This window comes from Zonotrichia albicollis, chromosome 2 (genome assembly GCF_047830755.1).
Source record: "Zonotrichia albicollis isolate bZonAlb1 chromosome 2, bZonAlb1.hap1, whole genome shotgun sequence".
NCBI lineage: Eukaryota > Metazoa > Chordata > Aves > Passeriformes > Passerellidae > Zonotrichia > Zonotrichia albicollis.
In genome coordinates this window covers 26,122,133-26,143,578 of record NC_133820.1, presented here as the reverse complement: position 1 = coordinate 26,143,578, position 21,446 = coordinate 26,122,133, and the positions used below count along the sequence as shown (strand labels likewise).

Genomic DNA, 21,446 nt, shown 5'->3' with positions numbered 1-21,446 from the left:
GCTTCAGTCAAATTTGACAGAAGGGATTTGGGTTCAAAGACATTAATTCTGACAAGTCTTTGCCTGGATGAAAAGATCTCTTATTTCTGCTACCAGCCCGTGGTCAGGTGCATTTGTTATACAGAGGGATGTGATCCAACAGCCCCTGAGTGAGAAAGAAAAGCTTTCACCAGAGCTTGTGCCTGATGGGACTGCTGAGCTCTACTGCCTTGGGCTTAAAGCACTTGGAGGAGCTTTTGCTTCACTTTCTTTTGTTTCCTACAAAAGTTATCACAAGCAGGCTCTGAGCAGATAGCAGTGACAGAGTGCCTGTTACCTGTTCAGTGGCACCTCTGTGGAGCAATTGCTCTGCTCCTGGCTGCAGCTCTGTGCTCTGGTGCTGCCAAAGACAGGTCTGTGCTGCTGGAGATCCAAGTGGGAGAGCAGGCAGAAACCATTGCTTCCGCAGGGGCAGTCGTGCTTCTCTGAGAGACAGGAGCTCACCATGGAGGGATCTCTTTGGCAGATGCTGAAAGCAGCCACATACATGGCTGGTGGCTTTTCTCCTCTTTTAATTTAAAATGCTGGTGAATGTGTGTCTCATTGCACGCCTGAAAATTCATCCATGGGACACAAACTCCTTGGTAACCAAGCTTTTTGCTTCCACTCATAAAAAGAGACTTTGACAGCTGCCAGCAAACATCTGGACAAAGCAAAATAAGTGAGTAAAGCCCTGGTGGAATGATGCAATATTTCAAGGAAACAACAGATATTTATTTGTGTTCTATTTCCCTGTACCTACAGCTGTAGCCACTGGAAAAATGATATTTCCCAGCAATGTCTTTTTCAGTGTCTTTACAGCCTATATACATAGTTAGACTATATGAAAAAAACCAAAAATTTGCTCTGAGTTATGCCAGGGTATTTTGTGTATTTCTTAATCCCCAACTGAATTGCCATTCTACAGCCCATGTCAGCATGCACCCTTGTTTAATCTCTGCAGCAGGATGACAGATGGGAAGGATGCCCATGTGATGGCTGAGTGTAAACACTCTCTGGCTGTAGTGAGAATGTGGTCTTTAGGAGAAGTAGTGTTTGGTTTAGCCAGAATTTAATGTGCTTCTTGACGAAAAATTGCCGGAAGACCTAAAGCAGTTCCTTCTGCTTGAGAACATATGCATTGCTTCGTTAAAGTGCTTTTTCAAAAGAAGCAAATAAAAAGCTTGCAAACTTAAGTGGTGTAACTTTAATCATCCCAGATGTTTGGTTTCATAGTCAGTTGCTGTTTGGGTTAGATATAAGCACCTTTTGGTCAGAGAATGCAATGTTTCCTGCAGAAGGGAAAAATTGCTCTTGGAGTAATGAGAATAGCTTAGTCTACTTGGAATAGAAAAAGAAAAAATTGATTTGGGTATTAAATGTTGGAGAGCAAAGTTTTCTGCTTTGCAGGGTGTTCTCCTTACAGTTGCAGTTATAGTTAGTGGAGAAGCTTGCCACCAGCAGTGTTTGGAGCCCTGCAAATCCTGTTGGCTCAGTATTGACTCCTAATTAATGATCCACATTCTCACAGATGCACTGAGGCCTTCTGTGATGTGGCTGGACCAGTGGAAAACAATAGAGTCATTTATTTCCAGCTGTATTTGTCCCATGAATAAAGGACATGAATTAGTGCCAGTGTGTGGTTTCTGTTGGCTGCTGTACAGAAATTTGGCAGCTTTTGTAGCCAAGGGAGTGTAATTTATAAAATTCAGAGATCTGATGACAACTGGTCAAGCTGTCTCCAAATGCAACATGTTGGGCTTTTCTCGAGTTCGCTTTGTGTACATAAAGCCCAGTTCTGGCTACAACAGCTGCATAGTCCAAAAAACCAGTTCAAGGCCCAGGGTGAAATGGGGTGGAATACAGCCTTTACTCTGACCCACACTAATTAATCTCTTTCAATGAAGCCAGCATATAGCTCTGTTTCTATGAGGAAGCCACTCAAGCTGTATCTGGTGTCTCTGCTTCCATCAGTGTGATGGTGACTGTGTTTTCCTTTTACCATGGGCTAAAAATGCTCAATAGTACATCACCAAAGCTGTGATGCTGTGATTGTGGACTGCTTCTGATAAGCTGTACTTGCACTAATGTACTTTAGGAACCTCTCAGGTAGGACAAGTGTTTAATGTGCACATGAGGACAGTGTCCTCTGAGGCAATGTCTGTAACTCACGTGTTGGTGTAACCTAAGATGTTTTACCTGTATTACATTGGGGTTTACATCTAGAATTGAACTGGGATTTTTTTCTCTTTTTATAAAAAAGTATCAGTGATTGTTTTAATATGTTTTGAAGTTATCTGAATGCCAGAAAGATGAAATATTTTACAGTACTCAGGCTCATTGCACGCAGGTTCTTTAAGCAAGCTTGGGCTGGCTATGTGCTGTCTTCAGGCTGTTTTGCTGTTCCAGACATTCACCAACACCTATGCAACTGGTTTGGACTGTTCCAGTGAAAACTGGGCAATATGTGTGATTTTGTTGATCAATTGAATAATCAAACCTCACTTTCTTGGGCCAAGCTATATGAGGTGAAGCTGACATGGTGCTATTGATTTTAGCTTTGATAATGCTCTTGTCTGACTCTGACATAATGGCTGGAAGTGAGAATTGTGTCTGCTTGTGGAAGAGCAGGATAACACACTCGTGTGTGTTTGTGAGTGTACATTCATGTGCATACACACACACATATTCACAGACAGACCTTTTCTAGAGGCTGGGACACTTGCTGTGGTTCAGCCCAGAGCACGTTCCAGAGGGTTGGCCAGCTGTGACATATGACCATGGATAGAATTGTTTATGTATTGTCCTGGCTTTGTTACAAATGCCAGAGTGATCCCATTGTTTGAGTGGGATCTTGGTTCAGATGGAATTCTGAGTGAATGAAGCGTGGTTTGGAGCATGTAGCATTTAGTTATTGCTTTTTTGCCCCTTATGTCTGTTCAATGTTTCATGAATGTTTAGCAGAGTCTTTGCACAGCCTCATTAAGTGCCTTATTGGGCTGCAATGGCCAGGAGTGCTGTTAGCAGTTCCAGCAGGAAGTGTGGCCATGTATCCTGTACCTGCCAAAGAGCTGCTGGACTTGGGAAGAGCAAGGCAACCAAATCCTAGAACGCTCATCAAAAACGAGAATTAAATTCCACAAGCTTCTGTCACAGATCATCAACATCAGGAACTTACTCACATGTGCTCTGTGCACCTTTTCAAACACTGCCAGAAATGGACCTCTGCAGCTGCTGCCTGCAGCTGTTTATGGTTTAGCTGCAATTTCACAGTTGTGTACATGCTGGAGAAACCAAGATGGTTTATTGACTACAGGCAGGCTCTACAGCCAGAGGAAAGGACACTTTATACTATGCCACAGTGTAAATAAGCCCACAAACCCAAACATGGAAAAGTCATTCTGTTGCTGACAGCTGATTTGTGATTTTTCTTGCCACAAGGATTAGGTGCTGCTTGGAGCTGACTTGCCAGAGGACTTGTGTAGTTGGAGCTTGCTGGATTTTGTTGGGGTAGCTTGATGTTCCCATAGTCCTCACCTTCTTGTGTTTGGGAGAGGGGAATGAATTGTTCAGCTTCTCCCTGCTCTTTCCCTATCTTTTGCTTTTTCCCTGACACAGATTTCCAAAAAGAAATAAGAGGTTGCTGCTTTGTCTGTTGAAAGCTCTTCTTAGTTTCTGGCTTGATGTTGTCCTAGAAAGGGCTCAATTGTGATGATGTAGAGTGATGCAGAGTCCCCAGGCAGTGCAAAGGAGAGCTGCTTTATTGCAAAGACAGGCCTTTTTAAGCAGTTAGCCATTTATCAGTTTACCTAGTAAAGGTAAGGTACAACAAGCCCAAGTCAGCCAACTACTGAACAGCATGATGTGGACAATGCAGCCGTCACGCAGCACATCTCTCACATCTCTCCATCCCTATTCCAGATGAGTCACTCTCCCATAATTCCCTTCTATTTAGCCTATCAGGCCTGAGCCATGATTTTACAAGGGTAACAAGGCCCTGATTTTATAAGGCTTTACCCATGTGCAACAACTGATGAAAGCAAAATCCTGCTAGTGAAACACTGGTAGAGCATGATGTTCAGTACATACAAGTACTTCTCGAGGGGGAAGAAGCTGAAATGTAGAAATTCTGGGAGAATTGAGTAAGCATATGGTAATTCAGTGTTGGTTGGGGGGACACAAAACTGACAGTATGAATAGGTCTAATAGCTCAGTATTTGTAACGTTGGGGTACACTAGAAAAACCATCAGGTAACCAACAGCAAATACTTGTCAAAAGCTCCTTCTGAGGTTTACTCAGCATTTGGGTAACGGATACGTGGATTAAGTGTTGAGATCACATTGTGTCCATGCATTTTCTGTCAATACCCTGCCCTTTTGGCAGCCCTTTTGAGATCATAGTGGTTTCTGATATGAGGACTAAACTGCACCAATGTCACACAAATACCTTCCCAGACCTGTGCTGGTAACAGTCTTGTGCTGAGTATTTCTCATAACCAGATATCTGCTCACACCCATGGAGTCATTCACACGAGTGGGAATTTTTATAGTGGGAGGCATGTGGTCCTCCTGGTTCTGCAGCATCATTTCCCTCTCTTGCCTCAGCTGATAGATGTCAAAATCATGGGTTATATGTGGGACAATAGGCAGGTGAAAAAGAGCAAATGTTTTTTTCCTGTTCTGCATCAAGCAGGGAATGCCCTCTTGGAACTTGCTGGTGAAGAGGGACAGGAATAAGAACTGGGGGCATTTTGTTTGCAGGACATCACCAGAGGCAGTAGAGGGGGATGAGAAGTTTGGATTTCAGGACCATCAAACTCTAAGTCTTCTAGGTAGAATGGGCTTTCCATTTAGGTTGATGTGACATCCAGGACAACTTGTGTGCAGGTACTCACATGGAAAAAGTTTTCAGTCTCCAGGCTCACAACTGCCATTACACACATTTTGTGACACATGTATGTCTTTCTTCTCTCTCTACTTGTGCAACTTATTATCAGAATGGTTGGGAGCTGAGATAAGGACTTTTAAGTCCCCATGAAAGTAAGTAACTCAGTAATATAAACTGTTGAGAACATGAGCATGGTGCTGCCTCTCCCTGCATCCTTACGTTTAGTGTGAGAGTCCAGCTCTCGAGAAAGCAAGAGCTCCTCAGAGAGCTGAATGTCACACTCAGCTCAGAGAATTCACCCTGAAATGGCTATTTTTTTACTTGATGAATGGAGAATGTTTGCTACATGAGGGGACTCCAAGTTTACTCCACTGAGAAATCTATATAAAAAAGATATTTTTTTTAATCCCCTACCATCTTCAAGTGCCAAATAGATACTTTTCCACTAAGCTTATAGTACTACTTGACTTGGAAGCATAGGATCATCTCTTAAAATGTGTTGTGTACCAGCAAGGACTGAAATATCTTGCCTAGAAAAAAACAGATCTAGCTTTTAGAGCACAACTTTTCTGTAGGTTGGCTGATTATTGCTTTGTGATGCTTGACTGTGATTTTTGGCACACAGTGTCACATACCAAATTCCCGAAATAAAATGCTACATGATATTCTAAGAGTTCTTAGGAAGCTTTAAAAAGGGATTTGTCTGCTGAGTGGGTACCTCTTCTGAAGCCAAATGATGCAGCAGCAATGGTTTGAAAGGAGAAAACTTTAGTCAGCAGATAATTAGTCTTTTTAAATAAGTACAAGGAGGAAAAAAAACCCTTCCATCAGACTTGTGTTTGTAGAAGTTGTCAGCAATCCTGCTTTGATTGGAGAGGGTGTGCAGCCCTTTGAATAGTTAAAACATCTGTTCGGCGACGTTGTGAAATGCTTGTGTTGGGAACCCCTGATAAGGGGGACTGCTGAGCACTTGGCTCCTACAGGCAGCAAGGGCTGCACTAACGGTGGCCACTGCTTGCCTTTCTTCCTCCTGGGCAGAGCACAACGTAGGAGACAGCCACTGTTTTCCATGTGATTTTGCTTTGAGAGGGAGAGAGCAGGAAGTGCCTAGGAAATGGTTCATGACAGAAACCCGGAGTTTTAAATAGGAAAGAAGAGGAGGAGGAGGAGAGCACATGGGCACAGTTTGTGAACAGTTGAAACACTGACACAACAGCAGCAGGGGAAAACCAGACTTTTGAGAGAGCAAGCACCTCCCAAGCTGTCCTGATGGAAGGAGAGACAGTCCCCGAGGCCAGGGGAGCAGGCAGCAAAGCCACTCGGATCGCCCTCGGTGTCTTTGTGAGCGGCACTGTTGTGCTTGGCACCGCTCTTTTCTTGGGTAAGTGAAAGCCTTGACACTAACCTGAGCACAACCTCCAGCCTGCCTGCTGGGTGCCCGTGTTTGTGTCTCACAACGTCTTTCGGTGAAAATCAAAATCTCTTTTTCTTTCGCCTCTTTTTATATTTATCCTGGAGGGGTTACGTGTCAGTAAAGGAGTTCTTGTTGTGGGAATGCTAGAGCTGGGGGGTGCAATGGGAACTCATGTAGCATTTTGAATGCTGAATTTAAATTTGGATATTCAGTTGAATGTGTTCTGACCAGACTTGGGTTCTTCCACAGGACAGAGAGAAGCAGGTGAGATTATGCTGATTATGCATTCAGTGGTTGTGACTGATGTGGAATAATATTCTCTGTTTCCTGAAAATGAATCTCTGTAGTGCGTGCATTTTATGGAATCTTTTTGGGTTTTCCTTCATTTGGTTTTCATTTAGGGCTTGACTAAAACCCCTGTAGAAAGCTTCGATAGTGCATATGTGTGCACATTTTTTAGATCTTTCTGTTCTTCTATGATGAATTGCAAAGCTGCCTTTACAAAAGTCATAAAGAGTGCATCTAAGATGAAATTGAAATATTTTTGTTAGATATATAAGCTGTAACTAGATGCAACTAAGAAGGAAATAGTTTTTCATCTCCTAGATTTGGAATTAACTGTAGATTGGTTTTGTTAGCTTAACTGGAAAGCATATGTGTACACTTTTGAAATTATGTGTAGAAGTATAAATATGCCCAGAAACTCCAAGCAAAGAGGAAACTGTGTTTTATCCTGTAAGAACTTTGCAGAGTTGGATCCTCTTTTGGAACAATTCTGCCCAACTTTTTGTTTCTTTAGACCAACACAGATTTCCCTAGATTGGTGGAAGCCTTGCCTCTAAGTGTATCTTTTTCTTTCATCCAATCCTTTGTGATCTTGTTTGAAAGGTCTGCTTTGTTTGCAGTCACAAAACAATGTCAGGTTTTCCATAGAATATTTAAAGCAACAGGCTCACTCTTGGTTAGAGCTCTTTTGCTCTTGAGCAATTTCTGCCACATTTGCAGGAAAATAACTCCTGTGTCAGTGATCCCATTCAAGTAAACTTTTTATAACCATGAGTGAGTTTGAATCTTCTAATTTCTAGATAAAAGAAAAAGTTTTTCCCTTAAAAAATGCAGTATAAACACCAGGGAGTAATAATGGAGAGACCTTATTTCTTTTTACCTTCACTAGATTTGTTTGTTTGTTGCTTAGAGCAATAAAAGGAATTGACATTTACCACCACAGCTTCTCAGAGATAGAACTGCTTTATCCATAGCCAGGTGTGAAAATTCAGGCAAATATATTAATTCTTGCAGACAGTTTTCCAAGTGTGCCTGTGGCATGTTCTGTAGGCAGCAATTCAATATCAAAATTTTCATTGGCATAACTGCTAAGAAAATAAAAATGCTGGCCTTGGGACAGCCAAAATGCTTTTAGGATTTCTTTGGAAATGGTCTGAAATTTTCAACCTAAAAAACCAAGGAAAAAAAAGTTAAATTGTTGTGGTTTAACATTTTTTCAATTAGATGTTTCCACACTTCATTGTGACATGGTTTTGTTTGTAAGTTTGAGCTATTTTTTTTTTTAAGTTTTATTTAACTGTAGAAATGGACATCATTCTTTCTGTCCATATTAAACACTTCAGGCACCTCAAGATGTTCTTTTTTCTTCAATTTTCATTTAGTCTGCAAAACTTATTGTTTCTGATACACCTGAAATTGATTTTCCAGCCTGAGGAGTGAAATGTAGCTTTCTCCTGCTCTCTTCTTCTCATAGTTCCTACAAGTCTAAGGAGGCTGTGGGAGAATCAGGCATTGTTGTTTACTGTTCCTTGCTCGTGCTGGCTGTGATCTCTCTGTGACTCCAGTGGGGAGCATTGCTGGGGTCCTGCCTGGGCACTCTGGTGGGAGTGGGGCTGTGACAGGACAGGAGCCACCTCCTCCTTGGAGGAAGCACATTGCTCTCCAGTGCCCTTGGGTGGGAAGTCAGGCAGCTTTGAATCTCAATTTGGGAGCCTCTTCTACAGACTTGGTGGAATATTCACATTATTTCCATCTGTACATTTGTATTGTTTTCCTTTTCCCTTATAGATTTATTTTTTTAAACTCGGTGGTGGAGTGCATTTGCTTAACAATCTGGAAACAGGCTTATCAAGGAGGAAGCTAGGATGCTGAGGGTTATAACCATGACTCTAAGTAATAATGCTGTGATTAGTTATCTTAACAATAAAAAAGGCAAGAGAAAAAAACTGTGCAAAGTTTTTTCTGTCAAAATTAGCTGTTATTTAAAATGGAAATGTTACTACCAAAAATTTATTCTAATTATAAAATTGTAGGTGTCCCATTGAAATGATATTTTGTGTTTGTTTAGAAGTATCAAAAGCACAAGGGCTGCCTCAGATTAAGCATGAAATTATATCTGGGCTTTTCCCTCCTTTCTCTGCTTTGTTGTGAAAAAAGTCTAGCAAGCATTCAAGACCTGGATGGATTCTAAAGGACTAAATTCTAATCAGGGAAAGAGGTGAGCTGGGAGGAGTGCAACACTTAATTAAAAGGGACAGTATCTATTATTTGTAGTTCATCTTTGTAGTGGCTCAAAATCATATTCTGGAGATCTCCACTTCTCTATTTTCTCCTGGTTTTCAATATTCCAATTACAACCTTTGCATGCCTCAAAATCTTGTGTATTTCTTGGCAAATTGACAGAGGTGTTTGAGGTGTTGTGTTTCACTAAACCAATAAAAGCTTCGGAAAAGCTGTCCAAAAATAGTTTTACATTCCCATTTTTTGAGAAACTTGGATTGAAATCCAGCCATTTCTGCTATTAATTGCCATTAAAACTGTGAGACTGGAAGAGAGGAAAGAGCTTTTTATTCAATTCTAGCTTTAGGACATTTTGCAAAAAATTTTCCTGGGCTGAAATGAAATTTCAAATTTTTCTATCACTTTGAAACAACATATAATTACAGCAGAAATTGCTTTAGAACTATTAGCATTGTTAAAGCTATGGTACCATAATATATTCCATTGTTGTGTTTTTTCGTTCAGTGTTATTTGCTTTTTTTGTTTTTGCCATGGACTGTTATTAAGATAATGGGTATAATGAGACATTTCTTTATGCCTACTGAGCACATCTAGTGAGAGCTATTTCACCTATCCCTTGGGATTCTCCCTTTCTAAATGCAAGTATTAATTATCTGCATATTTGCTGCCTGAGAGCAGTGTCTGAAATTAGCAATTCCTGTGCTTAAATTTCAGTGGCAGTTGTAATACATGTTTTTAAAAGATGAGCAAAATGAACTGACAATTTCATAGCTCTTCTCAGCAAGGCTTTGGGAAGCAAATGCAATTACAAAACTTACAAGACAATTCAGACAGAACCTGGGTTGTGCCTTATAAAGCGCAGCTGTCCTTGTGCCCATTGCAGTCTGCTCTGTTCCAGGCTGGAATGAGGAGACCCTGGGAGGGTCCTGTAGGTGCTGGGTGTGCTGGGCAGGGCAGTGCTGCTGCAGGGCAGTGTGGGCAGCACAGCCCAGGGAGCTCTGGAAGCCCTGCAGAGGGTGGGGAGGCTGCCCCATGTTGCATTTCCAACCATGGAAGGTGCAGCCTGGTCCTGTGCAAGGTCTCTGCCCATGGCAGAGCATTGGAATTAGAGGATCTTTAAGGTCATTTCTGAGCCTAGCCGTCCTGTTCTCCTGTATTTCCAAGCTCTGGAGTAGGATAACAATGTGAATTGTTAGTATGTGGTGGTGCTCACTGTCGGGGAGTAGGGCTGAAGTGATGCTGCTCCAGGCACTGTGCACAGACAGCCCTTGCTCTGTGCTGCCTGTGAGCAAAGAGGGGCAAGGAGAAAGCAGCACTAGGAGGGGCAGTTATTTGTACAAACTGCAGTATTTACATAATATATATTCTAAATATTTACTTAATGTACATTCTAAGTGCTCTAAATCAGTGCAGTCAGAGAGGCACTGGGACCAGAGGCTGCACTGATATTGGAATGATTGAGTACACAACATTTGGCTGCAGCTGTCAAAATTCATTGCAAATGATCTCATTATGGTTTTCGATTTTGCAGTTAGCCAAGGTCTTATAAAGTTTCATCCGAAGCAACAGTACTGTTTGACTGCAGAATGCATTGAAGCTGGTAAGCAGCAATTTTATCTTCTCAATTATATCATGATTATAGTATGTTAATGAGATATTTGTACCATTTAATTTTTGTCCCATTATACATTTTACTCAGAAAGCTCAGTTAATGAGGGAGAAAGAACGACAATCCCAAACTTTTTAGAAAGTCAGTCCTCAAGTTGCTTCTGTTTTGTTTATTTTGTACAATTAAAATTTGCATTTTAATTTGGTCTAATTCTACTAGTCTAACTAGGTTGACTCAAAGTTTCCCAGAGGGGTCATTTTCTTTTTTTTAATAGGAAAAAAAATGTTGAGTGACTTTGAGTGACTAGACCTTCAGAAAGATTTTGTTGCTTCCTTTCCAGTTATCAGAAAACTAGCAAGTGTATTGTTAAGCAGAGAGATGCTTTTGTACCAGATCTGGCACACATTTTATATGATTTTATATAAAAAAAGGGTAGATTCAGACTAGTTATATGGAAGAAAATTTTTATGGTGAGGGCGGTGAAACACTGGCACAAATCACTCATAGAAGTTGTGAATGCCCCATTCTGGAGGTGTTCAAGGTCAGGTTGGATGGGACTGAGCAACTTGGTTTAGTTGACGATGTCCCTACTTTTTTTAGAAGGTTGGACTTGGAGACCTTTAAGGGTTCCTTCCGAGCCAAACTATTTTATGGTTTTATGATTATGTATTGAAAAGCTACTGAGTCTTGACTTGTCAGACTGATCTCTCTCTTACCACCTCTCTTTCACTGAAAATAGTAACTGGTAAGGAAGCAGTCACAAAATGGAGCTGAAAATGCTGAAAATCTTTCCCAATGAATGGTAGATCAGAATTTGATTTGTTTTCTTGTGCAGTATTCAACTAGAGGTAAACAGTGCATAGTTACTGAAATGCTAATCACAATCTGCTTAATATGTATCACTACTAAATTCCTCAGGCAATTAATTCTATCATGACAACAATGGAGAGCCTGTCTTCAAGTGCCTGGCTCCAGCAGCTCATGTTCATGTAGTGCTAAGTTCAGCCATTGTTGCTGTATGTCTCTCAAGAAGATTCATTGCAGATATTTGTCTTTTTTGTTTGTTTGTTTGTTTCTCATTAATCATAATTTCTGGACTGTATCCCTGTCTAATTCTCTATTTATGAAAAAGTGTTCCACAAAATCTATTTGGTGTCTTTTTTACAGCTGCTAGCATCCTGAGCAAGATAAATCAGTCTGTAGATCCATGTGAGAACTTCTATCGATTTGCATGTGATGGCTGGATAGATAATAACCCCATTCCTGAAGATATGTCCAACTATGGTGTTTATCCCTGGCTGCGACACAAAGTGGACCTCAAACTAAAGGGTAAATAGATAATTTCTAGAAGTACTTGGTTGGCTTGTCACTGTAACTTGTTAATTGGCTGAGTTTGAGAGGACCAAAAATCTTCACAGTTCTCATCACTGGATAGCACCCAACAGCCTGACTTGATGTTCTCTTTTAAGTATATTTTTCTTTTTTTTAAATTGAAAATTACATTGAGAGATAATGAATTTAACATAAACAGAATTTGGGAGGAAGAGTAGAATTGCTGGGAATTCTGGTAATTCTACAAGTTAAGAATGCATGGATGAAATTATATTGATTATAACAAAAGGCAAAGACAAGGGGATTTAAATCTTTCCCCCTTGAAGTAGATGGTTAGACCGGAGTGTAGGAGCTCAGCACATGCAATTAAGAATGCCTCAAAATCAATCATCAGTCCAGGGCAGTGGGCTGTCTCTAACAGTGGCCAACAGCAGGAAAGAATGTAATAAAGCCAAACCACGGTGATATTTTCCAGTACACCTAGCCCTCAGCAGAGGCAATTCTCAGGCTTCCGGAGATGGAGGTTGTTTGGATATTGGGTTTCCTTCCCTCTGCCATTCAGGCTGCCACTGAAGTACCTGAGCTATCATCAGTGAAATAGAAAGTTTCTTAAGAATGTGTTTCTGGAGGAAAAATTAGCTCCAGGGTGGAAATGTGTAGGAAGAAAGGTATTTTAATCTGCATGTGACTTGACTTTGGGCTATACTCTGCAGTGTGGCTACCTCTCCAGGAAGCCCTGCAGGCCAGCTGGGGTGAAAGGGTGATGATTATTGTTAGGTAGGAAAATCTTGCCAGATTCTTACAGTCTTGGCTAGAAGTGAGTCATTCAGAAAAAGGGAGACATGCAAGATTTAATATTGTTGGTGGTGTGCTTGAGCTTTGCCCACCTTGAGTACATAATTGACATAAGAATCCTGCTTGAGCTCACCACAGAACAGAGGCCAATTTTAGAATTTCATGCTTAAATACAACATTTGTTTTTCTTTGAGTTTTGTGTAGGCACCAAAGCTCTTCTCCAATTGCTTTCTGCAATCTTATTGTATCCAATTTTCACATCATTAAGTATATTAAAAGCTGCATTTGGGTTCAGAGTATGAGTTTTGGTTTTCAGCACAGTACATGATCTCAAGACTTTTGTTTAAAGTCTGCTGAAGATGTCACAAGGAAAAGAAAAATAATGTTGCCAGAGCCTATTTGAAGTTACGCTTTGCATTCTAATTGTTCTGCTGCCAGAATTGGGCTGTATTAGATAAGTGCACGTTCTGCATGAACCATAGCCACAAAGAGGCCAGTTTTAATTGAATATAGAGTAGCAAGCTGTCTCTGTCATCCCTAATTTCCTCTTTTTGCAGGTCCTAATCAAGGACATCATGCTAAGCCAGATTTTTATTTGGTTTTCTTTCTGCAGTTCCTTTAGAAGTTGCTAGTACATAGCTAGAAAAAATGCAAGACAAAGAAAGAAACATCCAAGTGGGAAGCATTTGCTTAATGAAAACTCTGTATCAGATAAAGGGAGTTGATACAAATTTATTTAATAAGAGGCCCTTGGCACAGATAGGGACAAAAATATGTGAAATGCTGGTTGATGTACAGGAGTGTTTTTAAAATAAAACTTCCCAGCTCTTCCTTAACTTTTTACTTCATAAACTTTCCAAAATATATTATTTGTAATTAAAAAAAAGGAAAATGGAAAGCATTGGTAGCTGAAATAATAAGCATAACTTCAGCCTCTAGGTATAATTGTATTTTCTCTTGCGTTATCTCAATATATTAGCTCAACACTGAGTTATTAATTTGTGTATGACCACAACCTTGCTAGCAGTTTTAACAAGAGGAAGAACTTCTGCACAGAGAAACAGTTATAGGGCTGAATAGACCTTGGAAGCAAATTTAGTCTCTCCTTTCTCAAGAACTCTTAGCAGAACTTTGTACCACATGGTAATTATCCCTGTTTGACATTCAGTAGATTAAAAAAACCTCAGTATTTAAAGACCTGGTCATTATGCAAGTTCTGTGCTCTGAAATATTTATCATATTAAAGAAAACTATTAATCTTAAAATGATAACATGGCTTGGCAGCAAGACACATTTTTCATTTTTGATTTTCTTTGATGGTATGATAGAGATGGAGACATTTATTCAGGCTATATATTAAAAAATTATGTTAGTTAAAAGAAACTATTTAGACATCTAATCTGTTTTTGGTCCCTGAATGTTCCTGAGCCTACTCCTGTTCCCGAGAAAAGGGATTTTGGGCAAAGACCTGTTACACAGATTGCACAAGTGTATCTTCAATATTCTGGAAACTTTTTTTTTTTTTGTTCAGGAGCAATTGCTACAGAAGAAGATCTTCCAGTAGATAATGAGTAGCAAGTGTAAGAATTAATTTTGTCTTACCAATAAAAGGTAGTTTTTGGTTTTAGTTTGTGGCTGTGTAATGTAATGTACTGAGCCCTGCATTAGGTGTTAGTGGGCTTGAGAACAAAGCATTTTTTTTCGATTTCTTTTGGGTGTTTTTGTTTGTTTATGGTTTCTTTGTTGGTGGGTTTGTTTTGTTTTGTTTGTTTTTTGTTTCTTTTAGTGTGTGTTTGCAATTTTGGGTTTTGTTTAGTTTTCTCTTTTTGTGGGCTTTTTTTGGTGTGTTCTTGGCACTTTTTTGAGACTCACAAGAGCAAACAGCTTTTCAGGTGTCAGCTTCAAAAAGGGTAGAACATTTTCTGTATCAGTGAAGGTTTTTGGTACCTTAATAAGGAATTCTAAAGAGGAAATGGTAGTAGGTCAATCCAAAATAGCTAAGGACTACTGGGTGGTAGATTTTTTTGTCTGCATATCTCTGGTTGATTAAAAGATCAGGATTAGAAGTATTAATTTTGGGGTTCTTCTAGATATCAAAACCGTAGTGTGATAGTTAAAAGTAGGATTTTTTTAAGATTTGGGTTTATAATGGGGTAGGAATATGTATATGTATATGATGCTCCCGTGGGTTTCTCTGGCTGTCTTAAGATGCATTCAAGCTAAAATCATATCATCATATCCTCTTTAATTTCTTTTCCATATGTTGTTTGAGGGTACTTGGGTTTATTTTTCTGTGCTCAGAGGAATCCACAAACCACATGTGTAACTTGCTTTGATCTCCTGACTATACAAAATAAATAAAGTTCCAGCCTGGAGAAAGTAGTGGTAGGTCTTTCCTTGGATGTGACCTTCAGCAGGATTTCAGGCATCGTGGAGGAACGTAAAGGAGATAATTGTAGAGCCAAAAATACCTCAAAAGCAGAGGCCTGTGTTTTGGGTTTTGATCCAAACCTAGGTAAGGGACATGTACTATTTAGGTTAAAATTGCTTATAGAACTATTCCTTATAGAACTTTTCTGGAGAGGACTGATATATGACTACTTCCCTTTAACCGTTCCTGGCTGGAGCCAGCCTTTCCTTTTCAGCTACACCACTTGTTAAAAAGTACCTCACTAAAGAGCTAACACTCCTGGTGCCCAAGAGGCCTCTGATGAGGAAGTTCTTGGAGTTCTCCAAAATGGAAAGAATCATTTGGCTGTGGCCTGTGTTGTATGAACAGAAGCGATCTCAAACTGCAACAGCTTCCGCCTCATGTCAGGGCAAGATAGCAGTAACTCTAGGAGTTACTAAATGTTTTCCCAATTACCATAATATTTCCTGCAAAGCTATTTGTGTTTCTGATGAATTTTTCCATCTTGATTTGATGACCTTCATTAAGGTTTTAGGAGGGCTTTTGTCTTGTCACTGAAAAGCAAGTGGCTTTTTGTGAACAGTCCAGAGCTGGAGGTCTGAGGCACATAATTCAGTGCTTATTACCTGAGGTGAATGTTGGTGGTGAACCCAGAAGCTTCTTTTCCTTTCTCTGAAGTACAATGGTATACAGCTGGCTTATTTTTTTCTTTCTGGGAGTGACCGTGCAGGAAGCAATAAATTAAAATGAAAACAACAAAACAAAACTCCACAAGCATTCCTAAATCTCAGCACTGCAAAGGAGCTGATTTAAATTATGTGAATAATTTGTGAATATATCTTCCAGATCTTTTCAATTTAATTTATGACTGTGGAAACAGTTTAAAAATTAAGACTCCATACTGCTCCTGGTCCAGTGAGACACCTACTTCAGGCTGATTTGCTGTGCTAAGCTTTGTAGTGCGGCTGTTTTCTGAATGTTAGTCAGTTTAAAATGAGGAATTTCCAGTGTGGTAAACAGAAAGAAATGGAGGCCTTTTAGGAGAATATGGTGTGTGGGTTCCTAAAGAACATGAGACAGACAGCAAACAAAATATCTTGGCAGTGTAGGCAGCTTTTCCCAAGATAATCTGCAATGATTTCCTTTGGAAAAGAAATTGTTTATAAGTAAAACTGGTAAGTAAAAATATCTCTGGAAATTTATGCTGTTTGACTATAGGATATCCTTTCACACTGATCCCAGGAGTTGGTGTTGAGCAGTTGTTGCTGTTGAGTGGTTGCTCTTCTGCACAGAGGACCCTGTGCCATGGGGCTCTTTTAGGGCTGGTTTTATCTCCCACCATTCAACTGGTGCTCAGCTGGGACCACTGGGATAGTTTGGATGTGTCCCATGAAATCTGTAATGCAGCTGCTGACACTTCTCCCCAGGTTTCCATTAGCTGACCCGTCTCTTGTGATTTGTTTCCTTCAAAATTATTTGGGCTTTTTGAGAGCTGTCCCAAGTATGAGGAAGAATACCAGTAGCAATCAAAATAAAAGAGGATATTTATGGTTTTGCCTCCAATATATTGCTGGCTAACTGCTCTTGAATAACAAGAAGGCAGAAAAAATCAATAGCACTTCATGCTGTTTTGCTTGGTCTTTTCTGCAATAAATGGATCTCTTTTCAATGGTACAGACACTTCTTCAGTAGTCAAATCTTTACTATAGTGGCTTATTTGTAAGAAAATGTAAGAGAAAACATAAGTGGCACAAGTCAGGTAAATCTCTCCAGGCAAGAAGTGAGTAGGTTTTGGGTAAGTACCTAAGTCAAAAGTGGAGAAGCCAGGACTTTTTCCAGGCTTTGTGGCTGATCAGAATGAAAATTGTTTGTAATGGGCGATTTTTGGGAAACCATCAGTACAGAGAGGAGACAATTTTGGTTCCTAAATGAGGTTTAAAGGCAGCACAGTGACTGAGCCGCAGGATTCCCACAGCAGCTGCCTGGTTTGGAGGCAAGAATGGCATCCTCCCCTGAGCCCTCAGCTAGAACCTGAGCAGGGCATCCTGCTCGCTCCTGTTCCACGTGTGGCGCATATTTGCCTTAAATTTACAGTGAACCTGAAGTTTGTATCATATGTGCCACTCATACTTGCAGATACTGAATTTCAAAATTTTTAATGGCTATGTTTGGGTGGGCAATTTTACAGAATCAGGATTGATGCCCTGGAAGGCCCAGCAATCTATGACATATGATTCCCCTTTTTGACCAAAAAATTTCCACAAGTACATGTTGAAAGTATTATTGTAATGAAATAAATGTAATGCTGCCATTTAGTATGGAGCTCCACCTATATTGTAATGATTGGGAAATTTACAATCTTCTGGTGTAAATGTGTTTTAAAGTCTTTTGCCTAACACTACAGTGACATGTGTTATCCCCTAAAGCATAATACTAGGAGGCCAGAAGGGCAGGGCAGGAAAGAGGACAATTCTACTCAAATGAGTAAGATTTATCATTGAAATTTAATTTATGAATAGAGGGTCTCACTTCCTTATAAAACAATATTTTTTTTGGTCACAGTTTTTGTACAATTATGTTGACTTTTGGAGGAACTCACATGATGGGCTTATCTTTTGATATACAAACTCAGAGAATTTACCAAATACTGAAACTGTAAACAAACAGCATTTCCGTTTGGGAAATGTGCTGTGTGTTAGGGCACTGAGCAGCATTAGGAAGCATTTATGTAAGCACAGCTGTGTGAATGCTATTTCCATGAGAACTTCCATATTGCTAAAATGGATATTCAAGGAAAGAATTTGTGGGGGAATTTCTTGTCACGGGGTGAAGGGGAACCCTAGAATGTCAGTACATTAGTTGGGTTTATTTGTCTAAATATAGAATCCTTTAATGAAATTCGTATTCGGGAATATTTTTTGTTCTACTTGGTTTATGTTCCTTGGGAACTAGAACCTATATGAATCGATTAATTATGATATTGTCATGAATTCCTGTGGAAATACATATTCATAATAATTACATCCTCATGAGTGCAAAATTAATTCATAATGATTTAAATGTTCCATTGGAATATCATAAAAATTAATAATGAGGGGCTGTTATTTTTCAAGAGTCACTGCTCCATCCATGATGAGATGAATGCTGCCATCAAGAATTGGTTGACGGACATTAATTGAATCAAATAAAAAAGATAGTTTCCTGAATTGATAACCGGTGTCTTGATCATGATTAAATACCTTTAAGAAAAACCAACAAAATAAACCCCCAAACTGAACAGAAAACCCTAACCAACCCCCTAAAAACCAAAACAATGAAAAGAAGAGCAAACAAACAAAATTCCCACCAGCAACCAACTGCCATCCTCAAAACCAACAACCCATCCTCAACACTAAAACCCATCCTCTCCCCTCAGCTCACAAAATAAAATAAAGGGGAGGAGGGAGACACAGTTTATCAGAGCAAGGCAGACCGAGATTAAGGCATCACTTCCACAGGGGCTATTCTGAGGAATGAACTTATGGAACTGCAGAAAACACTGGTAGATTTATTAAAGAAGAAAACAAAAACAAACTAGTTACTGGTTTAATAATAGGGAAACTTTTATATTTAATATCTAAGGCATATCTGAGGCCTGTGAGCCAACACAAGGCCTTCCAAAAGTGACTAATGGCCCCGTCCATTGACATCCTGGGTGGTTCTGCCTTCCATAGTGGGAATATACAATACAGCAGGTGTGGGCAATCTGAGAGGAGGCTAGTGCTCTGCATGGTTTCATATTTCTCTGTGAACAAGGGGTTTGCAATATTAAATTTGCATTGAGTGATTATTTCAATCACTTATGTACACCTGTAAGATGATTCTGGTTCTGGTGATCTGATTATTAACAATGGGGAACTGAGAGAAGAAATGTAAGAAAGTAGTGGAAGGCTGATTAAGAAGGGGAGGCAAAAGACATGAAAGGGGAAATAAGGTGCGCTTTGGAAAAATTTTAAAACTGTGTTATAAGCACCAGAAAGGTGTATTGATTTGCTATCTTATTTTACTTTAGACACTCAAATCAAAAGGCTTTAATTAGGCAAGGGTAGTTTTAACCATATGGAGAAAGATTTTTTTGCAAGCCTTTGATGCTAGTTTGTTCTCCCATATATATATTTAGCAAACAGTAGAGAAATATGGACTATAATTAATCAAAAACTCAAAATAGGTATTTATAAAATGCAAGGAAATATACTTTGTACTGTATTAGGCTTGGGTACTTCCCTTCCTGTGTTCTGAAACTGAGAATTCTTTACAGCCACCAACACACAGAGAAAAGGAAGAAAAGGCTTAATGTCAGTAACAATTTAGCAATTATTTAATTTATTTATGGTGGCGAGAAATTTTTTCATCACTTTTCATGCTTGTTTATTTGTGAGTGAGTAAAAATTTTATCTTTAGATTGTGTATTTTCATATTTTGGACTTTTGGAAACAAATTTTTATTGAAAACCAATTATTTGCAGTTCGCTTCTAATAAAGTGTCTGGTGGGGGAAAGGACTCCAGACTTCACATGTCAGACTGTACACAAAATATGTGAACTAGCAAGAAGCAATGCAGAGCAATTAGCAGAATCAATAGTTTACAAAAAAGGAAATAAATTTATGTTAGCTCATATTTTAGGGAAACCTCAGAAACCAAATATTGTCATCAATTGCTACTAGAGGAAAGAAGTGATTTTGCATACTTAAGTTGCCTATCAGGAGATATTGTCAGCAGAACTTGTGTTTTTAAGGCATTGAGGACTTTAACGGGGCCTTGAAATGATGAATTTGAGGTTGGGTTGCACTGGTGTCAGACAAGAACTGTGAGCAGTCATCTGCCCCTCCACGGAGATTTGTCTCTGTGGTATTTTCCAGGCAGGCAATATCTTGCTTTGCACTTCTTCCAAGGCTTTCAGATGCACAGCAATTCTGAAATGGAAGCTGGGTAGGTGCATTCAAGTGGGAGTTTGACCTGTGCTATTAACGAGCTAAGATGGATAAAGTTGTACTGAAACATTAAATGTAGTGTCCTACAGCAGATGTCCATGTCTTTTTCAGAAGAGTGCTCTGAAGAAACAGATTTAACTCTAAGAATAGTCTTGGCTTGATGATACTTGTCTTGTTCCCAAGAAATGTGTTCAGCTTGAAATATCAATTAAGTCTATCACTTTCATTTAGAACGTACATACATACATACATACATACATCTATATATATATAATATTCTTCACTCTCCCCCTAAGTCCCTTTTCCAAACTGATGAGAATAAAACTACATGTATCAGATTTTCTTCTTTGACTATTTTGTAGCCTGGAATGTTGCAGTTTAATTAAATCTTATTTTCATGTATCAAGACAGAAATGTTACCATTGGTCCAAAGATCTCAGCAGTCTTGTGTATAATTCTATGTGCTGTGGCCAGTGCTTTTATTTTGGGGTAGAACATTGTGCCCCTTGTAGGAACAATGATACTTACCACTGCCAGCTTTCCTTCACTTTGCACTCTGAGAAGGAGGAACTGGAAACCAGATACTCTAAATGAATGTCAGCTGGTCCCAAACCATTCTGAAATTATCACTTTTGAAACGTGCAAGCTCATGTTGCTACAGACTGCACATTTGTCCAGCTGTGATGTCTGTAATAGCAGTGTGGTATCAAAGTTCTTTGTGTGCCCTTTGGCATCTTGGCCAAATCTCTGCTCTGTGAACCATCCTGATCTTGACTTCTGAAATCCAGAGTGCTGAGAGTTCGAAGAGGGATGATGCCTTCATGCTGCAGTTGGAGGGATAAACATCCCCAGTGGCACACTTGCAGATGGATACTTGGTTTTAGAGGTTACTTTGCAGGAACTCTTTTGCCATACCTCTTAAGCATGAAGAAAATATGGGAATTAAGAGTTAGACATTTTTATAGAGGGCTAGATTAATCATAATTATCTTATAGTTCAGGGACCTCAAGGAATGATATTCTGTACACATGTGTTGTGTGTTTGGTTTGATTGCTAAACTCCAGCCAAGGCCTGAGAAGGTTTTTCCTCTACATTTAAGAGGTAATTCCTCACAGAACATCCTTAAAAGACCTGCTGTTGGCATCAGAGGACCATCTGCAATTTTCCAAAAGATAACTTGGGTTTTGTTTTTTCACAGAGGGAGCGCATAACAGTGCTAACTTAGGGGGGAAACAAAGGTTGTCACTGATAGATGGAGATGGGAACAGCTCTTTTAATTATTTTTCTCATCAGTTAAGAAACTCAGTTCTTATAGCTGTAGAACACAGTGAGGGCAGGGTGTTGCTCAAGTGTTGAAAGAGAAATTATCTGTCATTGGGTATTTACAATTAACCTGCTGAATGTGCAGGGCCTTGGGCTGCTTTCTGAGTCTGATCCCAAAAGAATGCATTACAAGCTGCTTTCAGTTTAGTACTGAGCATCAT

The 21,446-nt window shown here is 39.6% G+C and overlaps 2 protein-coding genes across 9 annotated transcripts in view; one reads left to right on the top strand and one right to left on the bottom strand.

Moving 5' to 3' along the window:
• Positions 1–21,446, bottom strand: part of LOC102072464 (uncharacterized) — a 430,853-nt gene that overhangs the window by 10,527 nt on the left and 398,880 nt on the right. For all 8 annotated transcript variants that reach the window (XR_003379650.2, XR_012578888.1, XR_012578899.1 and 5 more), the window contains one exon: positions 1–21,446. This exon is cut by the window's left edge and continues 10,527 nt beyond it; it is cut by the window's right edge. The gene's annotated coding sequence lies outside the window, so the exon portion shown is untranslated.
• Positions 6,155–21,446, top strand: part of PHEX (phosphate regulating endopeptidase X-linked) — a 100,322-nt gene continuing 85,030 nt past the window's right edge. Inside the window, exons 1-3 of the mRNA XM_005484358.3 lie at positions 6,155–6,287; positions 10,378–10,446; positions 11,623–11,784. Coding sequence (XP_005484415.1) covers positions 6,176–6,287; positions 10,378–10,446; positions 11,623–11,784 — 343 coding nt within the window. The 5' untranslated portion in view covers positions 6,155–6,175. The remainder of the gene's footprint in view (positions 6,288–10,377; positions 10,447–11,622; positions 11,785–21,446) is intronic.